Consider the following 24009-nt stretch of genomic DNA (forward strand, 5'->3'; position numbering starts at 1 on the left):
GTGAGATGTTATCTCCCTAAACAAAAACTCCATCATTTTCATAAGTACACATGTGTTACAGTTTGCTAAAGCTGCTGAAAGGCAATATACCAGAAAAGGATTGGCTTTTACAATGGGGATTTATCAATTCAAAAATTTACAGTTCCAAGTCCATAAAAGTGTCCAAACTAAAACATCAATAAGAGGATACCTTCACTGAAGAAACGCTGATGGCATCTGGGACACCTCTGTCAGCTGGGAAGGCATGTGGCTTGTGTCTACTGGTCCTTTGCTCCTGGGTTGCATTGCTTTCAGCTTCTGATTCCAGTGGCTTTCTCTTTAAGCATCTATGGATTCTCACTTAGTTTCTCCGGGGCAAACTCTGGGCTTCATCTCTTAGCTTAGCATCACTAAATGTCTTTCTGTCTGTATCTCCAAGCGTCTGGGTCTGTGTCAGCTCTGGGCTCTTCCTGAGCTCTCTTAAAGACTCCAGTAAACTAATTAAGACCCACCTTGAATGGGTGTAGTCACCATGGAAACAACCTAATCAAAAGATCCCACCCAAAATAGGTCTGCCCCCACAAGAGTGGAGTAAAAGAATGTAATCCTTTATGGGGTACATAATAGATTGAAACCAGTACAACATGTATTACAGTAACAAAAATTTCTCCCAATTATTGTTTTCATACTTTGGATTTTGTCAATAAAATTTTTGTGAAATTTGTTTTCTTTCTCTCCTCTTTTTTTTTAATCAAAGTATTTACATCGTAGTCTCAATTTTGCCTCCTGGCTTTCACAGACTAAAATATTTACTCCCTGTCCCTTTACAGAAAGAGTTGGCCCATCCCTGATGTAACTCAGGCTAGGTTTACTGATTCACTTCTTGTCCTCAAGTTTTGCCTAAATTACAAATGTCTGCCAGGAAAATATTGCTGCTAAGATTTCTTTAGAATTTTCTATTTTGTTTTGGCTCTCTTCCCACAGAGATTCATCTCTGTCTATAAGCTTATTTTATAGACTCTCCTGAACTGTTTTGACAAGCATGGCATTAACTTGTTTAAAGCCCAGTTCTGTTTAAAATATTTTAGGATTATAGATGTGTTACAAAAAAAAACAAAACAAAAAAAAACAGAAACAAAACCCACAGACAGGGAATTTTCTCACGGTGAAGTTGAAGGGCCCCAGATTCCTGAATGCCTTTAGTACCAGGAATGTTTAATCCAGATTCCGGTGCCAGGCACACAGGAAGGGACTGAAGTAGTCTGTTCTTTTTCACCACAATAACTTGAATGTTTCTCAACCATTGTATGTGTGCCATAATAGAAGGGATAGCACTAGCTTTTATATATATATAAAAAGTGCAGGTTATTTTTTTGGTCTGTGAAATATTTGAAAATATATTCAGAAAATCCTCACAGAAAGTGCCTCTGTTCTCATAGAGAGTAATATATCTTTGTGTTACCAAATATACTAGAGCACTAATAATTACTATAAATAGAAATAAGTATAATTATTAAATATTTATGTTGAATAATGTATAATACTTATATATTTTTATTCTATAAGGTATGCTGCATATAATAGAATTAATAAAATTTATTATAAATATAAAAATAATAACTACAATGTATTGAGTATTTATTATGTGGTAGGCATTGTCTTAACAATATCTTTATGATATAGACCCTAATATGATCCCCACTGTATCCATGAGAAAATTAAATCTTGAAAAAGCTGTGTAACTTCTCCAATATCACAGATAGGTACCAATTAGGAGAGTGGCATCTCAAACCCAGGGCTGTTTGCCCCCAGATTTGTGTTTTAACCTCTGTACATGATTGCCTTCCTCTGTACTTGTCCAGTGAAAACTACTCTCAGCAAGAGTCAGAAAAGCGGTTTTATAGCCCATCTTTGCTTCCACATCATGGTGGAAATTAAAATTACTCCGAACAATGTTTGAACTTCCCCAGTGCTAAGCATTGCCATCTTGTCTCCTGAGAAATAGCAAACAGATTATTTTGCCTGCATTATATTTATTAAAATCTTGTGTCAACACATAAAGTAATTTGGGCAGAGAATAAAAAATATATTTACGGCTCCCCTCCCCACTCCTGAGGAGCTGGGGGAAGGTGCAGAAGTGTTGGACTTCCTCACCTGGACTGGTGTCGATGTTGTCACAAACCTTGGGACTGGCGGTTTGATGTGCCAAGCCCTTTTCTTGGGACTTGCCCTTATGAAGCTCGCTACTGCAAAGGAGAGGCTAAACTTGCATATAATTGTGCCTAAGAGTCTCCCCCTGAGTACCTCTTTGTTGCTCAGATGTGGCTCTCTCTCTCTCTAACTGAGCCACCTCAGCAGGTGAACTCACTGCCCTCCCCCCTACATGGGACCCTACTCCCAGGGGTGTAAATTTCCCTCGCAATGCAGGATATGAATCCCAGGGATGAATCTGGACCCAGCATCATGGGGTTGAGAACATCTTGACCAAAAGGGGGATGCAAAATGAGACAAAATAGTTTCAGTGGCTGAGAGATTTCAAATGGAATTGAGAGGTCACTCTGGTGGACATTCTTATGCACTATATAAATAACAACTCTTAGGTTTTAAATGTACTGGAATAGCTAGAAGTAAATACCTGAAACTACCAAACTCCAACCCAGTAGTCTGGACTCCTGAAGACAATTGTATAAGAATGTAAATTTCAAGGGGTGACAGTGTGATTGTGAAAAGCTTGTGGATCACATTCCCTTTATCTAGTGTATGGATGGATGAGTAGAAAAATGGGGACAAAAACTAAATGACAAATAGGGTGGGATGGGGGGATGGTTTGGGTGTTCTTTTTTACTTTTATTTTTTATTCTTATTCTGATTCTTTCTGCTGTAAGGAAAATGTTCAGAAATAGATTGTGGTGATGAAAGCATAACTGTATGATCGTACTGTGAACAGTTGATTGTATACCATGGATGATTGTATTGTATGTGAATATATTTCAGTAAAACTGAATTAAAAAAAAAAATCCTGTGTCAACATATTGAAGGAGGCAATGCTGCTGCTCTTAAACCTGACCCACAAAGCCATTATCTTATGTGGCAAAAATGCCACCAGGCTGCCCAGTCAGGAAGGGTTCAGATATCAATCAGCAAAAATGTGCAAGGATTATTACTGGTTGTGATTTATTTTAGTTTTCTATCAGAAACACATTGTCTCTCCTTTAAATCTGACCTCTGGAGGCTTCCTTGTTTATTCCTGAACATTGGTGATTGAAAGGTCTGATTACTTGTTCACCAGCAAACATGTCACATCTGTGTAAACTGGCAGATGAAAAATTATATACAAGGGGAGGGGTTTGCCTCAGTCCTCTCATTTGTAGCAGGACCCTGGCTCAGGTCCATTCCACACAGCCTGTTAGATAGGCACAAAGAAGGACAGTTTCTTGTATGCCTAAACTATTATTATACCCCCATCCCAAAATGAGAAGACAAGTTATGATTAGTTGCTCTGATTAAGTGTGATTATTCATTCTAATTTTGAGGAGTATGAAAATGTTAATTTTTACCTAAGTATCCCTTGCTTAGAATCAAATGAGTATGCTGCTATTTAAGGTTGGCAAGTTGAGCTCCTGCATTTGGTTCTGCTCTCTGCCAAAATGTTCTATGACAATAGTAAAGGTGTTTTTAAAGACATCAACTCAAAAGAACAAATGAAGGGGAAATATGCAAGTCTGAAAACCCTAAGTTGGTAACTGCTTAACAGACCTTAAGAAGCTGCTAAACATTTGCCATTTGGGGCAGAGGACTGAAGTGGTTTCTTTGGGAAATTAAACCAGGAAGCAAGTAAGCAAGCAAGCAAGCAAGCAAGAAAGATACTCATGTTGGGTATTCTCCAAGGAATCAACCAGCTAGATCAACCTGCACTGAAATCCTTAGTCAGCAAATGCTACACACATTTACAAAACTTCCAGGCAGCATTTTAGTTTTTTACTCCTAAATATGAGTAGTCAAAGATTATGAGACACTTGAAGAAAATCTCTTATAAAAGAGGGGGAAAAATAAAAACAACAAACTTGGAAGAAATAGGAAACATGTAAGGAATGGAGAGCAAATTAATTTATTATTAAAAAAATAATAAAATGCTCAGAAATAACAGAGAAAACATGCATCCATGGAAAACAATGTTATTAAAAAAAAGGGAAAAGGCAGGGCAAGATGGTGGACTGGTGAGCTGTATGTTTTAGTTACTCCTCCAGGAAAGTAGGTAGAAAGCCAGGAACTCCGTGGACTGGACACCACAGAGCAATCTGACTTTGGGCATACTTCATACAACACTCATGAAAACGTGGAACGGCTGAGATCAGCAAAATCTGTAAGTTTTTGTGGCCAGGGGACACGCACCCCTCCCTGCCAGGCTCAGTCCCATGGGAGGAGGGGCTGTCAGCTCCAGGAAGGAGAAGGGAGAACTGCGGTGGCAGCTCTTATCGGAAACTCATTCTACTGATCCAAACTCCAACCATAGATAAACTGAGACCAGACACCAGAGAATCTGAGAGCAGCCAGCCCAGCAGAGAGGAGACAGGCATAGAAAAAAACACTACGAAAAACTCCAAAATAAAAGCCGAGGATTTTTGGAGTTCTGGTGAACACAGAAAGGGGAAGGGCAGAGCTCAGGCCCTGAGGCTCATATGCAAATCCCGAAGAAAAGCTGATCTCTCTGCCCTGTGGACCTTTCCTTAATGGACCTAATTGTTTTGTCTCTTAGCATTTCAATAATCCATTAGATCTGTGAGGAGGGCCCCTTTTTTTTTTTTTTAATCCTTTTTCCTTTTTCTAAAACAATTACTCTAACAAGCCCAATACAGAAAGCTTCAAAGACTTTCAATTTGGGCAGGTCAAGACAAGAGCAGAACAAAGAGAGCTCTGAGACAAAAGGCAATAATCCAGTGGCTGAGAAAATTCACTAAACACCACAACTTCCCAAGAAAAGGGGGTGTCTGCTCACAGCCATCATCCTGGTGGACAAGAAACCCTCCTGCCCATCACCAGCCCCATAGCCCAGAGCTGCCCCAGACAACCCAGTGTGATGGAAGTGCTTCAAATAACAGGCACACACCACAAAACTGGGCATGGACATTAGCCTTCCCTGCAACCTCAGCTGGTTGTCCCAGAGTTGGGAAGGTGGAGCAGTGTGAATTAAGAAAGCCCCACTCAGCCATCATTTCAGCAGACTGGGAGCCTCCCTACACAGCCCAGCAGCCCAGATCCGCCCTGGGGGGACAGCACTCACCTGTGACATAGCGCAGTCATCCCTCAACAGAGGACCCGGGGTGCAAGGCCTGGAAGAGGGACCCATTCACAAGTCTCAGGAGCCATACGCCAATACCAAGGACTTGTGGGTCAGTGGCAGAGACAAACTGTGGCAGGACTGAACTGAAGGATTAGACTATTGCAGCAGCTTTAAAACTCCAGGATCACCAAGGAGATTTGATTGTTAGAGCCACACCCCCTCCCTGACTGCCCAGAAACACGCCCCTTATACAGGGCGGGCAACACCAACTACACACGCAAGCTTGGTACACCAATTGGACCCCACAAGACTCACTCCCCCACTCACCACAAAGGCAAAGCAGGGGAGAACTGGCTTGTGGAGGACAGGTGGCTCGTGGACGCCACCTGCTGGTTAGTTAGAGAAAGTATACTCCACGAAGCTGTAGATCTGATAAATTAGAGATAAAGACTTCAATTGGTCTACAAATCCTATAAGAACCCTAACAAGTTAAGCAAATGCCAAGAGGCCAAAAACAACAGAAAATTATAAAGCATATGAAAAAAACAGACAATATGGATAACCCAAGCCCAAGCACCCAAATCAAAAGATCAGAAGAGACACAGTCCCTAGAGCAGATACTCAAAGAACTAAAGATGAACAATGAGACCATAGTATGGGATACAAAGGATATCAAGAAGACCCTAGAAGAGCATAAAGAAGACATTGCAAGACTATTTCTTTATCATCTATAAAAAAATTAGATGATCTTATGGGAATTAAAGAAACTGTTGACCAAATTAAAAAGATTCTGGACACTCATATTACAAGACTAGAGGAAGTTGAACAACGAATCAGTGACCTGGAAGATGACAGAATGGAAAATGAAAGCATAAAAGAAAGAATGGGGAAAAAATTGAAAAAATCAAAACGGACCTCAGGGATATGATAGATAATATAAAACGTCCGAATAGAAGACTCATTGGTGTTCCAGAAGGGGAAGAAAAGGGTAAAGGTCTAGGAAGAGTATTCAAAGAAATTGTTGGGGAAAACTTCCCAAATCTTCTAAACAACATAAATACACAAATCATAAATGCTCAGTGAACTCCAAATAAAATAAATCCAAATAAACCCACTCCGAGACATATTCTGCTCACACTGTCAAACATGGAAGAGAAGGAGCAAGTTCTGAAAGCAGCAAGAGAAAAGCAATTCACCACATACAAAGGAAACAGCATAAGACTAAGTAGTGACTACTCGGCAGCCACCATGGAGGCAAGAAGGCAGTGACATGATATATTTAAAATTCTGAGTGAGAAAAATCTTCCAACCAAGAATACTTTATCCAGCAAAGCTCTCCTTCAAATTTGAGGGAGAGCTTAAATTTTTCACAGACAAACAAATGCTGAGAGAATTTGCTAACAAGAGACCTGCCCTACTGGAGATACTGAAGGGAGCCCTACAGACAGAGAAACAAAGAAAGGAGAGAGAGACTTGGAGAAAGGTTCAGTACTAAAGAGATTCGGTATGGGTACAATAAAGGATATTAATAGAGAGAGGGGAAAAATATATATGACAAACATAAACCAAAGGATAAGATGGCTGATTCAAGAAATGCCTTCACGGTTATAACGTTGAATGTAAATGGATTAAACTCCCCAATTAAAAGATATAGATTCGCAGAATGGATCAAAAAAAATGAACCATCAATATGTTGCATACAAGGGACTCATCTTAGACACAGGGACACAAAGAAATTGAAAGTGAAAGGATGGAAAAAAATATTTCATGCAAGTTACAGCCAAAAGAAAGCAGCTGTAGCAATATTAATCTCAGATAAAATAGACTTTAAATGCAGGGATATTTTGAGAGACAAAGAAGGCCACTACATACTAATAAAAGGGGCAATTCAACAAGAAGAAATGACAATCATAAATGTCTATGCACCCAATCAAGGTGCCACAAAATACATGAGAGAAACACTGGCAAAACTAAAGGAAGCAATTGATGTTTCCACAATAGTTGTGGGAGACTTCAACACATCACTCTCTCCTATAGATAGATCAACCAGACAGAAGACCAATAAGGAAAATGAAAACCTTAACAATCTGATAAATGAATTAGATTTAACAGACATATACAGAACACTACATCCCAAATCACCAGGATACACATACTTTTCTAGTGCTCACGGCACTTTCTCCAGAATAGATCATATGCTGGGACATAAAACAAGCCTCAATAAATTTAAAAAGATTGAAATTATTCAAAGCACATTCTCTGACCACAGTGGAATACAATTAGAAGTCAATAACCATCAGAGCCTTAAAAAATTCACAAATACCTGGAGGTTAAACAACACACTCCTAAACAATCAGTGGGTTAGAGAAGAAATAGCAAGAGAAATTGCTAAATATATAGAGACGAATGAAAATGAGAACACAACATACCAAAACCTATGGGATGCAGCAAAAGCAGTGCTAAGGGGGAAATTTATAGCACTAAACGCATATATTAAAAAGGAAGAAAGAGCCAAAATCAAAGAACTAATGGATCAACTGAAGAAGCTAGAAAATGAACAGCTAACCAATCCTAAACCAAGTAGAAGAAAAGAAATAACAAGGATTAAAGCAGAAATAAATGACATAGAGAACAAAAAAACAATAGAGAGGATAAATATCACCAAAAGTTAGTTCTTTGAGAAGATCAACAAGATTGACAAGCCCCTAGCTAGACTGACAAAATCTAAAAGAGAGAAGACCCATATAAACAAAATAATGAATGAAAAAGGTGACATAACTGCAGATCCTGAAGAAATTAAAAAAATTATAAGAGGATACTATGAACAACTGTATGGCAACAAACTGGATAATGTAGAGGAAATGGACAATTTCCTGGAAACATATGAACAACCTAGACTGACCAGAGAAGAAATAGAAGACCTCAGTCAACCCATCACAAGCAGAGATCCAGTCAGTCATCAAAAATCTTCCCACAAATAAATGCCCAGGGCCAGATGGCTTACAGGGGAATTCTACCAAACTTTCCAGAAAGAACTGACACCAATCTTACTCAAACTCTTTCAAAACATTGAAGAAAATGGAACACTACCTAACTCATTTTATGAAGCTAACATCAATCTAATACCAAAACCAGGCAAAGATGCTACAAAAAAGGAAAACTACCGGCCAATCTCCCTAACGAATATAGATGCAAAAATCCTCAACAAAATACTTGCAAATCGAATCCAAAGACACATTAAAAAAATCATACATCATGACCAAGTAGGGTTCATTCCAGTCATGCAAGGATGGTTCAACATAAGAAAATCAATCAATGTATTACAACACATTAAAAATTTGAAAGGGAAAAATCAAATGATCATCTCAATAGATGCTGAAAAAGCATTTGACAAAATCCAACATCCGTTTTTGATAAAAACACTTCAAAAGGTAGAAATTGAAGGAAACTTCCTCAATATGATAAAGAGCATATATGAAAAGCCCACAGCCAGCATAGTACTCAATGGTGAGAGATTGAAAGCCTTCCCTCTAAGATTAGGAACAAGACAAGGATGCCCGCTGTCACCACTGTTATTCAACATTGTGCTGGAAGTGCTAGCCAGGGCAATCTGGCAAGACAAAGAAATAAAAGGCATCCAAACTGGAAAAGAAGAAGTAAAACTGTCATTGTTACAGAAGATATGATCTTATATCTGGAAAACCCTGAGAAATCGACGATACAACTACTAGAGCTAATAAACAAATTTAGCAAAGTAGCGGGATACAAGATTAATGCACATAAGTCAGTAATGTTTCTATATGCTAGAAATGAAAAAACTGAAGAGACACTCAAGAAAAAGATACCATTTTCAATAGCAACTAAAAAAATCAAGTACCTAGGAATAAACTTAACCAAAGATGTAAAAGACCTATACAAAGAAAACTACATAACTCTACTAAAAGAAATAGAAGGGGACCTTAAAAGATGGAAAAATATTCCATGTTCATGGATAGGAAGGCTAAATGTCATTAAGATGTCAATTCTACCCAAACTCATCTACAGATTCAATGCAATCCCAATCAAAATTCCAACAACCTACTTTGCAGACTTGGAAAAGCTAGTTATTAAATTTATTTGGAAAGGGAAGATGCCTCGAATTGCTAAAGACACTCTAAAAAAGAAAAACAAAGTGGGAGGACTTACACTCCCTGACTTTGAAGCTTATTATAAAGCCACAGTTGTCAAAACAGCATGGTAGTGGCACAAAGATAGACATATAGATCAATGGAATCGAATTGAAAATTCGGAGATAGACCCTCAGATCTATGGCCAACTGATCTTTGATAAGGCCCCCAAAGTCACTGAACTGAGTCATAATGGTCTTTTTAACAAATGGGGCTGGGAGAGTTGGATATCCATATCCAAAAGAATGAATGAGGACCCCTACCTCACACCCTACACAAAAATTAACTCAAAATGGACCAAAGATCTCAATATAAAAGAAAATACCATAAAACTCCTAGAAGATAATGTAGGAAAACATCTTCAAGACCTTGTATTAGGCGGCCACTTCCTAGACTTTACACCCAAAGCACAAGCAACAAAAGAAAAAATAGATAAATGGGAGCTCCTGTCCTCAAGCTTAGAAGTTTCTGTACCTCAAAGGAATTTGTCAAAAAGGTAAAGAGGCAGCCAACTCAATGGGAAAAAATTTTTGGAAACCATGTATCTGACAAAAGACTGATAGCTTGCATATATAAAGAAATCCTACAACTCAATGACAATAGTACAGACAGCCCAATTATAAAATGGGCAAAAGATATGAAAAGACAGTTCTCTGAAGAGGAAATACAAATGGCCAAGAAACACATGAAAAAATGTTCAGCTTCACTAGCTATTAGAGAAATGCAAATTAAGACCACAATGAGATACCATGTAACACCGATTAGAATGGCTGCCATTAAACAAACAGGAAACTACAAATGCTGGAGGGGATGTGGAGAAATTGGAACTCTTATTCATTGTTGGTGGGACTGTATAATGGTTCAGCCACTCTGGAAGTCAGTCTGGCAGTTCCTTAGAAAACTAGATATGGAGTTACCATTCAATCTAGCGATTGTACTTCTCGGTGTATACCCGGAAGATCGGAAATTAGTGACACGAACAGATATATGCACACCTATGTTCATAGCAGCATTATTCACAATTGCCAAGAGATGGAAACAACCCAAATGTCCTTCAACAGATGAGTGGATAAATAAAATGTGGTATATACACACGATGGAATACTACACGGCAGTAAGAAGGAATAATCTCGTGAAACATATGACAACATGGATGAACCTTGAAGACATAATGCTGAGCGCAATAAGCCAGGCACAAAAAAGAGAAATATTATATGCTACCACTAATGTGAACTTTGAAAAATGTAAAACAAATGGTTTATAATGTAGAATGTAGGGGAACTAGCAATAGAGAGCAATTAAGGAAGGGGGAACAATAATCCAAGAAGAACAGATAAGCTATTTAACTTTCTGGGGATGCCCAGGAATGACTATGGTCTGTTAATTTCTGGTGGATATAGTAGGAACAAGTTCACAGAAATGTTGCTACATTAGGTAACTTTCTTGGGGTAAAGTAGGAACATGTTGGAAGTAAAGCAGTTATCTTAGGTTAGTTGTCTTTTTCTTACTCCCTTGTTATGGTCTCTTTGAAATGTTCTTTTATTGTATGCTTTTTTTTGTAATTTTTTTTTTTTCATACAGTTGATTTAAAAAAAGGGAAAAGTTAAAAAAAAAAAAAAAAAAAAAACAAGGAAAAAAATACGTAGAGCCCCCTTGAGGAGCCTGTGGAGAATGCAGGAGTATTGGCCTACCCCACCTCGATGGTTGCTAACATGACCACAGACATAGGGGACTGGTGGTTTGATGGGTTGAGCCCTCTACCATAAGTTTTACCCTTGGGAAGACAGTTGCTGTAAAGGAGAGGCTAGGCCTCCCTATATTTGTGCCTAAGAGCCTCCTCCCGAATGCCTCTTTGTTGCTCAGATGTGGCCCTCTGTCTCTAGCTAAGCCAACTTGAAAGGTGAAATCACTGCCCTCCCTACTACGTGGGATCAGACACCCAGGGGAGTGAATCTCCCTGGCAACGTGGAATATGTCTCCCGGGGAGGAATGCAGACCTGGCATCGTGGGACGGAGAGCATCTTCTTGACCAAAAGGGGGATGTGAAAGGAAATGAAATAAGCTTCAGTGGCAGAGAGATTCCAAAAGGAGCTGAGAGGTCACTCTGGTGGGCACTCTTACACACACTTTAGACAACCCTTTTTAGGTTCTAAAGAATTGGGGGAGCTGGTGGTGGATACCTGAAACTATCAAACTACAACCCAGAACCCATGAATCTCAAAGACAATTGTATAAAAATGTAGCTTATGAGGGGTGACAATGGGATTGGGAAAGCCATAAGGACCACACTCCACTTTGTCTAGTTTATGGATGGATGAGTAGAAAAATAGGGGAAGGAAACAAACAAACAGACAAAGGTACCTAGTGTTCTTTTTTACTTCAATTGTTCTTTTTCACTTTAATTATTATTCTTGTTATTTTTGTGTGTGTGCTAATGAAGGTGTCAGGGATTGATTTAGGTGATGAATGTACAACTATGTAATGGTACTGTGAACAATCGAATGTACGATTTGTTTTGTATGACTGCATGGTATGTGAATATATCTCAATAAAATGAAGATAAAAAAAAAGGAACACGGAGGAAATAAAGAGCTCGTACAGCAAATAAAAGAGATGGAAATTAATCTGAAAGCTCATGGACAGCTTCCCTAAAGCATATGTAATTTATCTTGGTCTTGAAGCATGAGAAACATTAAATAGCTAAGAGAGAGGGTATAGCATGTGAAAAGGGTATGAAGAGAAAGAAACGTGGAAGTGAACTCAGCAGCCGAGGGTAGGTGTGGGAGTCTGGAAAGGAAAAGTCAGGGTGGTTGGGCTGTAGGGAGCCGAGGATCCACTAGTTCACGATGAGGCTGGAGAGGTAGCAGGAGCCAAATTATTCAGGGCCTTGGGAATCGTATTAGGGATTTATGACTTGGTCCTAAGATTAAAGAAGACATGTAGCTCTGCTTTAATAACAAGGTGATATCTTTACTATTTTCTTTGTGTGGGTTTCTTGAGCAAAGAGGTAAAAAGTGGGAAGCTGAAAGACTTGAAAGGAAAGCCAAGAATGAAGCTTATTTATTTGCATGCACACAAAAAATAGCCAGAAGTGACATTTATTTAAAATCCTTGGTTTTGAGAGAAAAGGGTTATCAAGGAGGATAATGATTGTTGGTCTATGAACTATATTATTTTCTTACAATCTTCATTTACCAACATAGGAACAAGAATAGGATCAAACCTGCCTTAGGAAAGCAAGCGGACTTACCCAGTAAGAAAAATCTCCTGCATTATGAAATACTATACTTGGATTATTTTGCAGAATGTTAGTTTTGGGTAACAAAGTATTTAGGAACAAATCCATTTCTGCATGTTCAGGAAGGTTGTAAGGTTTTATATTAACTTCAAAAGTTCATTTAGGGTGGGCATGGAAAATCCTATTCTCAACAAAATTGTCTGTTTTGGTCCAGTGAGTGTTAACTAGCATGTGATACAGCCTGGGACAGCTATTAAATATAAACCAAATAGTTGAAACATGTCTGGTGGATTTTTTGTGTCAAACCTGTTAGAGCTAACCGATGAATTCAATGATTCAAAACACTGTATCCAAGAAGGAAGAATATTTCTAAAATACTTCTTACTAGACAATAACAGTTTTAAGAACATTCTCAAATAAAAACCAATAAAGAATAGAAAACATTAGAAATACAGCAGTGTGGAATATAGATGTAATAGTAAAAACAGCAAAAAAAGGCTGCTATAGACAATCAGCCAGACTTTACCTTGTGAAACACTGTCACTGAAGGAGAAAACTCATTCCAATGCAAGCTGATCCAGGAAACTCTTAGAGCATGCTTTAACAGGCTAGTTCATGCTTCAGAAATGTGGAAAACTTGAACGTCACATTCAAAACAGATTTCTCAGAGAGACTCTGGGGTTTCTGATTTAAATTCCTGGGGCTTGAGGGAAGTGTGTACCCTGAGATTGAGACTTATTTTGATTTTGGATTAAATTCTGGGCATCACTCAAGTATGCATTTTGTCTGATGAGAAAAAAAGAAAGAAGGAAAGAGATAAAGAGGGATAGGAAAGAAGGAAGGATGGATAGAAGGAAGAAAGATAGGAAAGAAGAGTAGAAAGAGTAAGAAGGAGAGGATGATAAAAATGAAGATGAAGACGAAGATGAAGATGATGATGATGATGATGATGATGATGATGATGATGATGAATCTGCAAATGAGCTTAAGGAACTTGAGAAATCAGACCTTTCCCAAACACCCCTATTGTGGTCCCCTTGCCTAACAAAAGAATTTTAATACATTGTATAATGAAGATGTAGTTTGGTGTCAGGGGCACATTCCAGAGAAGATTAGTATGGTCTTCCCATCCCAGTCTATTATTTATAATTCATAGACAGGGGCCAAAGCAAATGCAATGAAGATAATCCTAAGGGACGGGCAGGACTGTTGCTAAGAGAGGAAGTGAAAGCTGCATCCAGACCTAAAAAATAATGAACTGACATTATTCCTGGTGTCGGTTACTAATTGGTTCCTGTAAACAAAATACAGATAGCCAACTATGGTTTTAAAGCACTGGTGTGAGCTTGTATCATGCTTGATTGAAAAAAGGAGGGAGAAGAACATGTTTGCTCAGGCCCTGAAGCAATTCCCAGACACCCCATGCAAATAGGAAGCAGATGGCTTATTTTGTGCAAGTCACAAAATTGCAGAACCCTCATTTGAAAATAAGCTATTATAATGGGCAGTACTTGGCAAAAATCAGTGGCTGACAGGGAGGTAAATCCAATTCCGAGGAAAGGTGTGGTGTCTGTTATGGATTGTTGACCATGTATGGTTGCTTCCCCCTTTTGCTTTTTCTAAAAAGAAATGCTAGTTTTTCTTTTAATTTTTTCTTCAGCATTATTTTATTTCAGGCACTTTGAGTATGCCTAATGATTAGAGTTGCCTTTAATCACACAAGACTGTAGAGTCACAACCACGTGTCATTGAGAAAAACAGAAAGCATTAAGAAGCCTTGAGCTTGGAGCTAGAGGGAACAACTAGGTGACTTTAAGTGGGCTAAGTACACTGGTGGTAGTAATTGGGATGGTTGCACTGAATGTTACAATAGAGCAAACACTATTTGTTGCTTACCTATTACCCATTCTTCTCTTTTTCATTATTAATAAAACCTGTATTTTGTATAAGGCAGAAATCTGCTCAGCTGGAAAACTGTTTCAACCTTTCTTTGCAGCCTTAGGACCCATTGTGTCACAGTTTGGGCCAGTGAATGGAAACTAAAATTTGATGGCTATTTCCATGAAAATTTTCCTTTTCTTTTGTTGACTTCACCCTCCCACTTTGTGACTTTTCTTTGTCATAATAACATTGTGTTTGTGGATCTTCAGTTGTAGAAGCCAATTAATATACTCGAGATTCAATTTACAAATTGAGAATGAAAGCCACCTGATTCAGATGGTAAAGAGAAAGAAGGACATTGATGGCATCATGGAGACACTATGCCTATGCTACATTGTCTAATTCTGAATTCCTCATTTTTTGAGAAAAATAACTAACCATTATTCAGATAAACTGCTGTTAGTGGATTCTGTTAATTTAGGGATATTAATGGAATGGTGAAAAGTTGAAAAAAAGTGGGCAAGGTATAGTGTATGCGAAAGGAGTCTGGAGTGTCTTTGGGAACCAAAGGTTGAATGTGGAAAGCATTTGTTGTTCAGACTTCTCAGCCCCCTCTCTTCTTTGAGAAATACCTCTCCTTTTGGAGATATTACACCCGCCCATACATATTCCACTTCAAAATGTTCAAAATAGAAGCCACCATTTATAAATCACTTGATTCCACATTCATGGTTATTAGTTGAGTCATGAGCCATGGAGGCATACACTTATATTTGTTAATACCTCCAAACTCTAACCTCAAAAATTGTTTCAGGAATGAGCAAGTGGTAATTGCACTTCCTCCCTAGGATTTTCCCTAGGATGGCTGGGAGCGATGTACCCCAGAAAAACACATTCTTAATCTTAATCCGTTCCTGTGGAACCTATTGTAATTAGGAGCTTTTGATGTGGTTGCTTCAGTTAAGATGCGGCCCAACTGAATCAGGATGGGTCTTAATCCTATTACTGGAGTCCTTTACCAGCAGAATAAAATTTGGACACACATGGAGAAAGGCATAAATGGAAGAAGTCAGAAGAGGCCAGAAGAGGCTGCCATGTGCTTTGCTATGGAACAGAAGAAACAAGGATCAAGGATCACTGGCAACCAGCCCCAGAAAGCCACAGTCTTCTGGGATAAAGCATCCTTTGATGATGCCTTGATTTGGGAATTCTCCTAGCTTCAAAACCATTAGCCAAAAAGAATTCATGTTGTTTAAGCCAACCTATTGCATGGTATTTGTTTTAGCAGCCAGGAAACTAAAACAGAACCTTTTCCTATCTTGTCAGAATGTTTGAGAATATGAAATTATCCATTGGAGTTTAACCCAACGAGAGAACCAAGATAGGAAACACTGAGAATTCTGACTGTGAATGAATCCATGGATCCAGTTCTCTCTGTTCTTACTGTGTCTCCATCAACCAAAGAATCCTCTCATTTGCTTAAGTTAAATCAAGTTAGATCTATTTCACTTACAGTTACAAAGAGTTTTGACTCTTTAAGGTAGCAGCACCAGATTTTATTTCCGATTATTTTAAAAGAAAGACCAATGTAATATTTGTGGTGTCTATAATTGAAGCACTAGCATGGGCATCATGGCCTTTTGTTAGCTGATTTGTTATCCTGTGTCAGCATGTGTAAAGTGTAATCATTACTTTATTAAAAAAATGTTCCATGATTGAAATCTTAAGTAATTAATTAAAAGATTTAATTTCAGAAGAGTAATCAGATTCAGTTGTGACTAACAGTATTTTCTGTGAAATTATACCTCACAGTTAGTAGCTATGATGACTGTGAAAATTAATGCTTTCCCCTCCACCTTTTGGATTTCTATCTAATACCTCAGGTTTTTAAACAGCCAATCTAGCCAACATAGCTAATTAAGTCACCCAAAATAGTTTGTGCCCAAAGACATTTCTCTTTTGAATAAAAGCAAAGAGTGAGCCCTCTGAAAATATTTGTTTCCCATTGCTGTTATAAATCAGTGTTTCATAAACTTGGGCAACAACAACAAAAATCCTTTAAAAGGAAAATACTTTTGGGAACACCCAGTGTTGGCAAATATAATTTTGTTTATAATATCATATAAATAATACTATAACTGGGTATTAATTAATGTCCAACTTTTATACTATACGACAATTAAAAGTCTACAATACTATATGGCATTCAAAACAATTACATTTTAATTGATAAATGACATGCTCTTTTAGTGGAGCCAAGTAACTATCAAGGATTGAAATATGGTACCTACCACTATAGATCCTTTTGTTTTGTCATGAATATCTTTACTCAATTCTTCTACCCATTGTTACCTGTCTGAACCATACAATCATTATAAAATATGTGAAATCACTTGGATTTCATTTGGTACAAAACTTCATTTACATATTAAGTTTATCACTCCTTTCTTCTAAATAACCTGGTATTACATAGTACACAACATGGAGTTTTTAACATGAGGTTAACACTTAATAACTCAGTGTTAATAAGTGTTATTCTATACAAGTGTGTATCAACTTGAATTATGCCTGTGAAGGTGTTTTTTCTTTGTAATTGTGAAGAAATTTCACAAAGATGCAAAAACAGAATTGGGACAATTATTGCCATTTTGATCATAGAACAATCTAATATGAAACATTTTGGGAACATAATTACTCTGTAGCCACCTTATGGACACAAATGTAAGGATAAGCCCCCAAATTGTAGGATTATAAAATAATAGCAAATATGTTGAATGTGGTAAATATTGATTTTAGTTTATAAGCAAAATGAGAGCAAATAAACTACCATTTCTGGCCATGATGCTGTAATTTGGACTGAAATTAGATTTATGCTCTAAATAAATAAAAATTAAAAAAAAAAAAACTTAGAATACAACTTGTTCAGATATTGGACCAAAAAAAAAAAAAGAAACGGAAACAAATGCAGTAAACCTTACAGTTGTTCCAGATTTCTGGCTGAAGGCAATTTCTAGATTTTAATATATTAACGAAGGTCACAAAAAAGTAATGGCTGTCTCACCAATCTTGAAAAAAATAACAAAGCTGGGATTACTTATACTATGTGATTTCAAGACTTACAGTAAATCTACTACAATTAAGGATGATATGGGCGTAAGGATATATCAATTGATCATCTAAACTAAGCAGAGAGTTCAGAAATAGACCAATGCATAACTGTTCAATTAATTTTTTAAAGGGTGCTTTCATTCTTGAAGAATATTTTCATTGGATAGAATTATTCATTAACATTTATTTTCTTTCAGCACTTTAAAGAGTTTGTTTCATTGTCTTTTGACCTTTATACTTTCTGATGAGAAGTTTGCTGTTATTCAATTTGTTATTCCTGTTTATCAATTGTGTCACTTTTCTCTGACTGCTTCCAAGATCTTCAGTAGGTTGTCTGTAATGTTCCCAGGCATGGTTTTCTTTGATTTTATCCTCTTTGGGTTCATTAAGCATCTTGAAACTGTCAATGCATGTCTTTATCAAATTTGGGAAGTTTTCAGGCATTAGTTTTTCAAATATTTTTTCTGCTTATTCTCTCTCTCCTCTCTTTCTGGGACTTCACTACCTATAATAATTGACATTTTGAAATTTTCCGACAGGTCTGTGAGGATATGTTTATTTATTTTGTTCAATCTTTTTCTCTCTATTCTTAAGATTGTATTATTTAGAGTGATCTATCTTCATTAACTCTTTTCTCTATCATCCCCAATTTGTCATTAAGCCTATCCAGTGAATTTATTTTTAGATATTGTATATTTAGTACCAGAATTTATATTTGGTTGATTTTTATAGAGTACATATCTTTGCTGAGATTTCCTAACTTTTCATTCATTATGAGCACTTTTGCTTTCACTTCATTAAGCAGAGTTAATATGGTTGTTTTGAAGTCCTTGCCTCATTACTTTAGCATCTCCTTTACCTTGGGTACCTGTTTATTGTCTTTTCCTTTAAGGCTGGATAACATTTTCCTGATTCATGCTATGTCAAACAATTTTCTTGTATATCCTGGACATTGTGAATATTATGTTGCTTGAATTCTGGATTCTGCTATGTAGCTCCAAAGAGTGTTGATATTTTTGTTTTACCATGCAATTAACTTGGTTAGACTCAAATCTGGGCAGCAGCTTTGACAGTTCAGTTCTTTAAGCCTTAGTTGTAAATTGCTTATAGTTTTCCCCACACAGAAATGATTCAGAGAAAATCATGGATTTATGGCAATTTTGCACATGAAATTAAGAACCTCTTGGTATCCTTTATGGAAGTGCCCCCTCAACATTCAGAGGCTATGGTTACCTCAAGACTACTTCATCTAGTTCTAAAAAGGTGATAAAATTTTCTATCAGAAATTTGGCCACTTGACATCACAAGGTTAAGACTTCATATAGCTTCAGTGTAGAGAAAAAAATTAGAAATGCACTTTGCCAGTTGTTTGCATCCCTAAATATTGACTCTTCTTCAAAAATGGACTGCTTTTGTTTAGTATCCAGAGCAGTAGAGTATTTTGGTTGTTGTTCTTTATGCAGATTTTGTGACTGTTATTTGTGGGAGAATCAGTTCATTAGGCATGCACTTCTCCATACCTGTTGACAATCTATTAATTTCTAATGGAGAAAATCCCAGGGAAAATTTTGCTTACTTTTTATATATTTGTGTCATATTAAGTTGGGGCCCTGCTGGGAAGTTCTTATATCTTATGCTTGGAAAAGAAGTAGCAAATGTGTCCACATGCAAAGCTTGAGAAATTTTCCTGATTCCTTCATTTAAGTGAAATATGAAGACGGCTGCCTTGAGTTCTATAACCTGAAATAGAGGTGGAAAATTGTGTCAACTCTATACTGATCAAAAGACCATACTTCCATCACCATTCTGCTCTTAGGGTCTCACCTGGTTTGCAATTTTTCATGGATCTTTCTCCTTTTCTCTCAAGTCTACATTTTAATATTTGTTGCTAGTGTCAGCAACTCTCCAGCCAAACATACCCTGTTTGTTGCCAGGTGTCGTTCTGCTATCATAGGCCATGTTTCAGTGAACCAAATTCTTTCTTCAACTCCATGAATATAGCTGACTATGCACTTCTCACATCTTCCCCCCTTTCTTCAAAATCACCATCTCCTGGAGGAGGATATACAAATCCCCAATGCTCTGAAGTCCATTCTTACTTGTCTGTCCACTGTTTTTGTTTGTTTGTTTGTTTTCATTTTTTTGTTATTGTTGTTTCTTTGTTTTTTTGTTTGTTTGCTTTTTACAGATTATTTTATGGCACACAAGAAATAAGCACTGGTGATTTTTGATGCAAATTGCCAACCTTCTTTACTGATTTTGTCTTGAAAAGAGTTGTCTTTATTGAAATACTCCTTCAGGAAGTGTATGACACTCTTTCAGGGACTTACATTCCCTAATGTAAAGTTGGAATTGACATCTCAAGGTCACTTTCAACTCTAAGGCACGATGCTATACTCCTCACCATATCTTTAGCACATGATACCCCACAAAAGCAATTATTTAACTGTGTATATTAGAACTGATAACCCTCTGGATACATAAACACTATTTAGAGAATTCAGTGACACTCCTTTTCAGACTACTCTAAAAATCACAAAATGAAATAAACCCATGTTAATATTAAGGGGTGATTTATGGCTTTATTACACAAGAAGTCTGACATTAACCTAACAGAGGTTCCATGCAGGAAAATTATTCTGTAGGGGAAAAAGCCAAAATGAAAATTAGCCCTGTGCTGAAAGAGAACCCATTATAACCGATTTGATGATATTAATGGCATTTTCTGTCCTTTGCAGTATTGTAAAATCTAAACATTTTATTAGAGTTCATTTCCTTGTGTTGTGGGAAAGAATTACATTACTCTAAGACCTTTGTAAATTTTATGGCATATGGTATATAGTGATTTGATTCCCATACTTTACTTACTGAGTTTAGGGAGCTTCATTCCTTTGATCAGAAGCTGTGAAGCAAGAACCACTGAGGGCTCCAGATCCTGCCTGCCAACCACTGGCCTTCATGATAGTTCACAATGCCAAGTGGACAGAAACCAATTATTTTCTGGTTCCCAATTTCTGAGCCCTGCACTGTAGGTTAGACCAGCCCATAAAGTTAACTTTGTGTATACAGTACTCTGAAATGGCATAATCAACACATTTTTCTTCCTGCACATGGCAGCAGAAAAGAAGAACATGTTCCTTTAATTGATCTCCTGAAACCTTGGTCCACAGGGAAATAAATCTTTCAACCCTTGAGTTATAAGCACTGTAGTTTTCCTACAGCAGTGAGGATCTTTTAATATACTTTTCAGTGTGATGTTAAACCTTAGTTTTCAGTACTCTCATACATTCATGAACACTAGAAATCATTCTTACCCATATACTATTTTAATAACTATTACTCTTTCTAATATTAGATTCTCCTACTTAGCATGTCCAGAATACATATCTCTAAAAATGATCTCATTCAGAAGAACAGTAGAAGTGGAATAAATTAAGTGTATATAGCCATTCTTTAGTTGAATAAATTAAGTATATATAGCCATTCTTCAGTCTTACCCAAAGCACCTATTACTCAATCAGATTCAATTATCTGCAAAATAATTGAGAAGGAAGTTATCAATATAATAAAATTAAAAACTTGTGTTAGATTAAATTATTGAGCCTTAAGTCTTCACTTCTCTGTTTTGTGGGTCTTCTAATGAAAGATGATCTGTGCTTCCCACCTCATTTGGGCTTGGCCATTTGACTTGTTTTGGCCAACGGATAGGAATGAATATGGCATAACCAAAGGCAAGGAAAGCAGTTGCATTAATTGTCTTGCTCTGTTGCACTCTGCCATCACCAAGAGAAGAACATGCATCTAGCTCTCTGGTCCAAGGAGATGAGACACACATGTAGGGGAGTTATATGGCTGACCTGCTAACCCCCAGCCTATCTACCGATTCCACCATGACAGTAACTGATAAAATTCTTAGACAGAAAATCAGCAAGAATAAAAAATTTGTACAACACAATCAAGCAACAATCAATGAAAAAGGATCTAATTAACATATTAGGACACTCCACACAACAGAAAAATATATGTATTTTTTCAAGAGAGCATGAAACATCCACCAAGATAGACCATATCTTGGGCCATAACGTGAACCTCAACAGATTTTAAAGAATTGAAATCAGAGGGTGTTTTCTTTGAATAGAAAGCAACAACAGAAAAGAAACAGGAATATTATTTATAAATACGTGGAAATTAAACAACATACTTCTAAAAAACGTTAGTTCCTGCCTCTAGTACTAGCAAAAGAAGAGCAAAATAAACTAAAAGTAAGTATAAGGAATGACATAATAAGTACCAGGGCAGAAATCAGTGAAATTGAAAACAGAAAATTAATAATCAATGAAACATACATTTAAAGAAAAATTAATATCAATTTTAAGCAATTTCTTCCACAAAATAGAGGATGAGGGAACACTTTTCAACTCATTTTAGAAGGAAAATATTACCCTGATGCCAAAACCAGACAGGCAGTAAAAAGAGAAGAGAAAACTGCAAATCCTTTTCTCAATGAAATGAAATGTGAAAAATTCTCAACAAAATATTAGCAAACTTAATCCAACAATATATAAAAAGAATTATACAACACAACTAAGTGTGATTTATTTCAGTTATGCAAGACTAGTTTAACATTCAAACATCAATGTAATCCATTATATCAACAAGCAAGAGTTGAAAAATCATGTACTCATACCAGTTGGAACAGAAAATAGCATTTGACTAACCCCAACGTGCATTCATGATTTAAAACAAAAGCCCTCAGCAAGTTAGGAATCAAGGGGAATTACCTGAACTTGATAAAGGGCATCACAAAATACCTACAGCTAACATCATGCTTAATGATTTTCCCCTAAGACTGGGATCAAGGGAGGATTCATATACAAAATAATACTAGAAGTTCTAGCCCTTGCAAAGAGGTAAGAAAAAGAAACAAAAGTCATACCGATTGGAAAGGAAAAAAATAAAACTATCTCCGTTTGCAGATAACATTATTTCCTATGTAGAAAATCCCAAGAAATCTACAAACAAACAAACAAAAAAACACAAAAACAAAAACAAAACCTCTTAGCCTTATAAGTGAGGTTTTTGTTACAGGATATAAGATCAACACACACACAAGATCACATTTCTTATATACTAACAATGTACATGTGAAACCATAGTTTAAAATGCAGTATCATTTGTAATCACATGAAATAAAATGAAATACTTAGGAACACACTTAGTAAAATAAGTACAGGATCTGTATGCTAAAAATAAAAATGCTTATAAAAGAAACCAAGGTCTACACAAATAGAGAGAAATACTGTGTTCATGGCAAATATATGAATTTGCCCCGAAGTAATCTATAGGTTTAAGGCAATTCTTATCAAAATCACATCAAAAGGGCTAAGCAGCACCATTGAAGAGTACCATCGCCACTGTGATGAGAGCTTTAATGCTGATGAAGCTCACAATATTGTTAAAAGGTGTGTAGATGAGTTCTCAGATGGTGAAGATTATAATCAAAATAATATCAACCAGTGGACTGCAAGAATAGTAGAACATTCCTTGACCCATTTTGTTAAGTTGGGAAAAGTTTATAAAAATATTGTGACCTTTGCAGTGGTGCAGAGGAGTGCATGTGGCTTGCACACTGCCAGCTCATGTTTTTGGGATGCCATATCTGATGGAAACTGTATTGTAAGATGGGAGAACCAAGCCACGAACTGCATCGTCAATGTTTTTGCCATTGCAGTTGTCTTGTAACCAACTAAAAATGTTAGGCAAAAGCCATTAACTTAAGAATTGGTCTGTGTACCCTTTCTAAAAAGAGTAGTAGTTTCTTATTAAGGCACTAGATGAAAAGTACACAGCATGCTTCAAAGCTATCAACAAAAAATATAAGGCAAGCATTCACATAGTAAGTTGACAGATTGTTTCACATCCTATACAGCATCATTTAAATAGGAAAAAATGAATGCTAGCAAAAATTAAAAGCAGATATATGGTGGCTTTTCATTAACACTAGGTACCTAATGAGATGGGGAAATACATTCAGATGATAAAATTCTCTCTCAGCTAGAGAAGTTAACAGGAATAGAGGTCAAAAAGTTGTAAGGATAATTGTGGAGAAAATGGTAACGACTTAGCCAATACTTAATATTTATCTTACTAAGTTATACAGAGAGTTTCTATAAACTACGATAGTGACTATGATTAACTTTACTTTTTCTGAGAATTGTTAAATTGTTTTTTTTATTTTCAAACGCTTGGATTTACATTTGAATTGATTCTGGTCATATGTCTCTCTAAGCATTACAGTTATTAATATGTCATTTAGATTCTCAGTTTCTTTTAGTACCTATTTGATTGGAAAACAG

The 24009-nt window shown here is 36.8% G+C and overlaps 1 protein-coding gene across 1 annotated transcript in view; it reads left to right on the forward strand.

Annotated features, from left to right (window-relative positions):
* LOC119508811 (dynein light chain Tctex-type 3-like) overlaps positions 1-23395 on the forward strand; it is a 36539-nt gene extending 13144 nt beyond the window's left edge. The window contains exon 2 of the mRNA XM_037802590.1: positions 23034-23395. Within this exon, the coding sequence (XP_037658518.1) occupies positions 23034-23395 (362 nt within the window). The remainder of the gene's footprint in view (positions 1-23033) is intronic.
* Positions 23396-24009: the final 614 nt, after the last annotated feature.

Source organism: Choloepus didactylus, chromosome 14, assembly GCF_015220235.1.
Source record: "Choloepus didactylus isolate mChoDid1 chromosome 14, mChoDid1.pri, whole genome shotgun sequence".
NCBI classification, from domain to species: domain Eukaryota; kingdom Metazoa; phylum Chordata; class Mammalia; order Pilosa; family Megalonychidae; genus Choloepus; species Choloepus didactylus.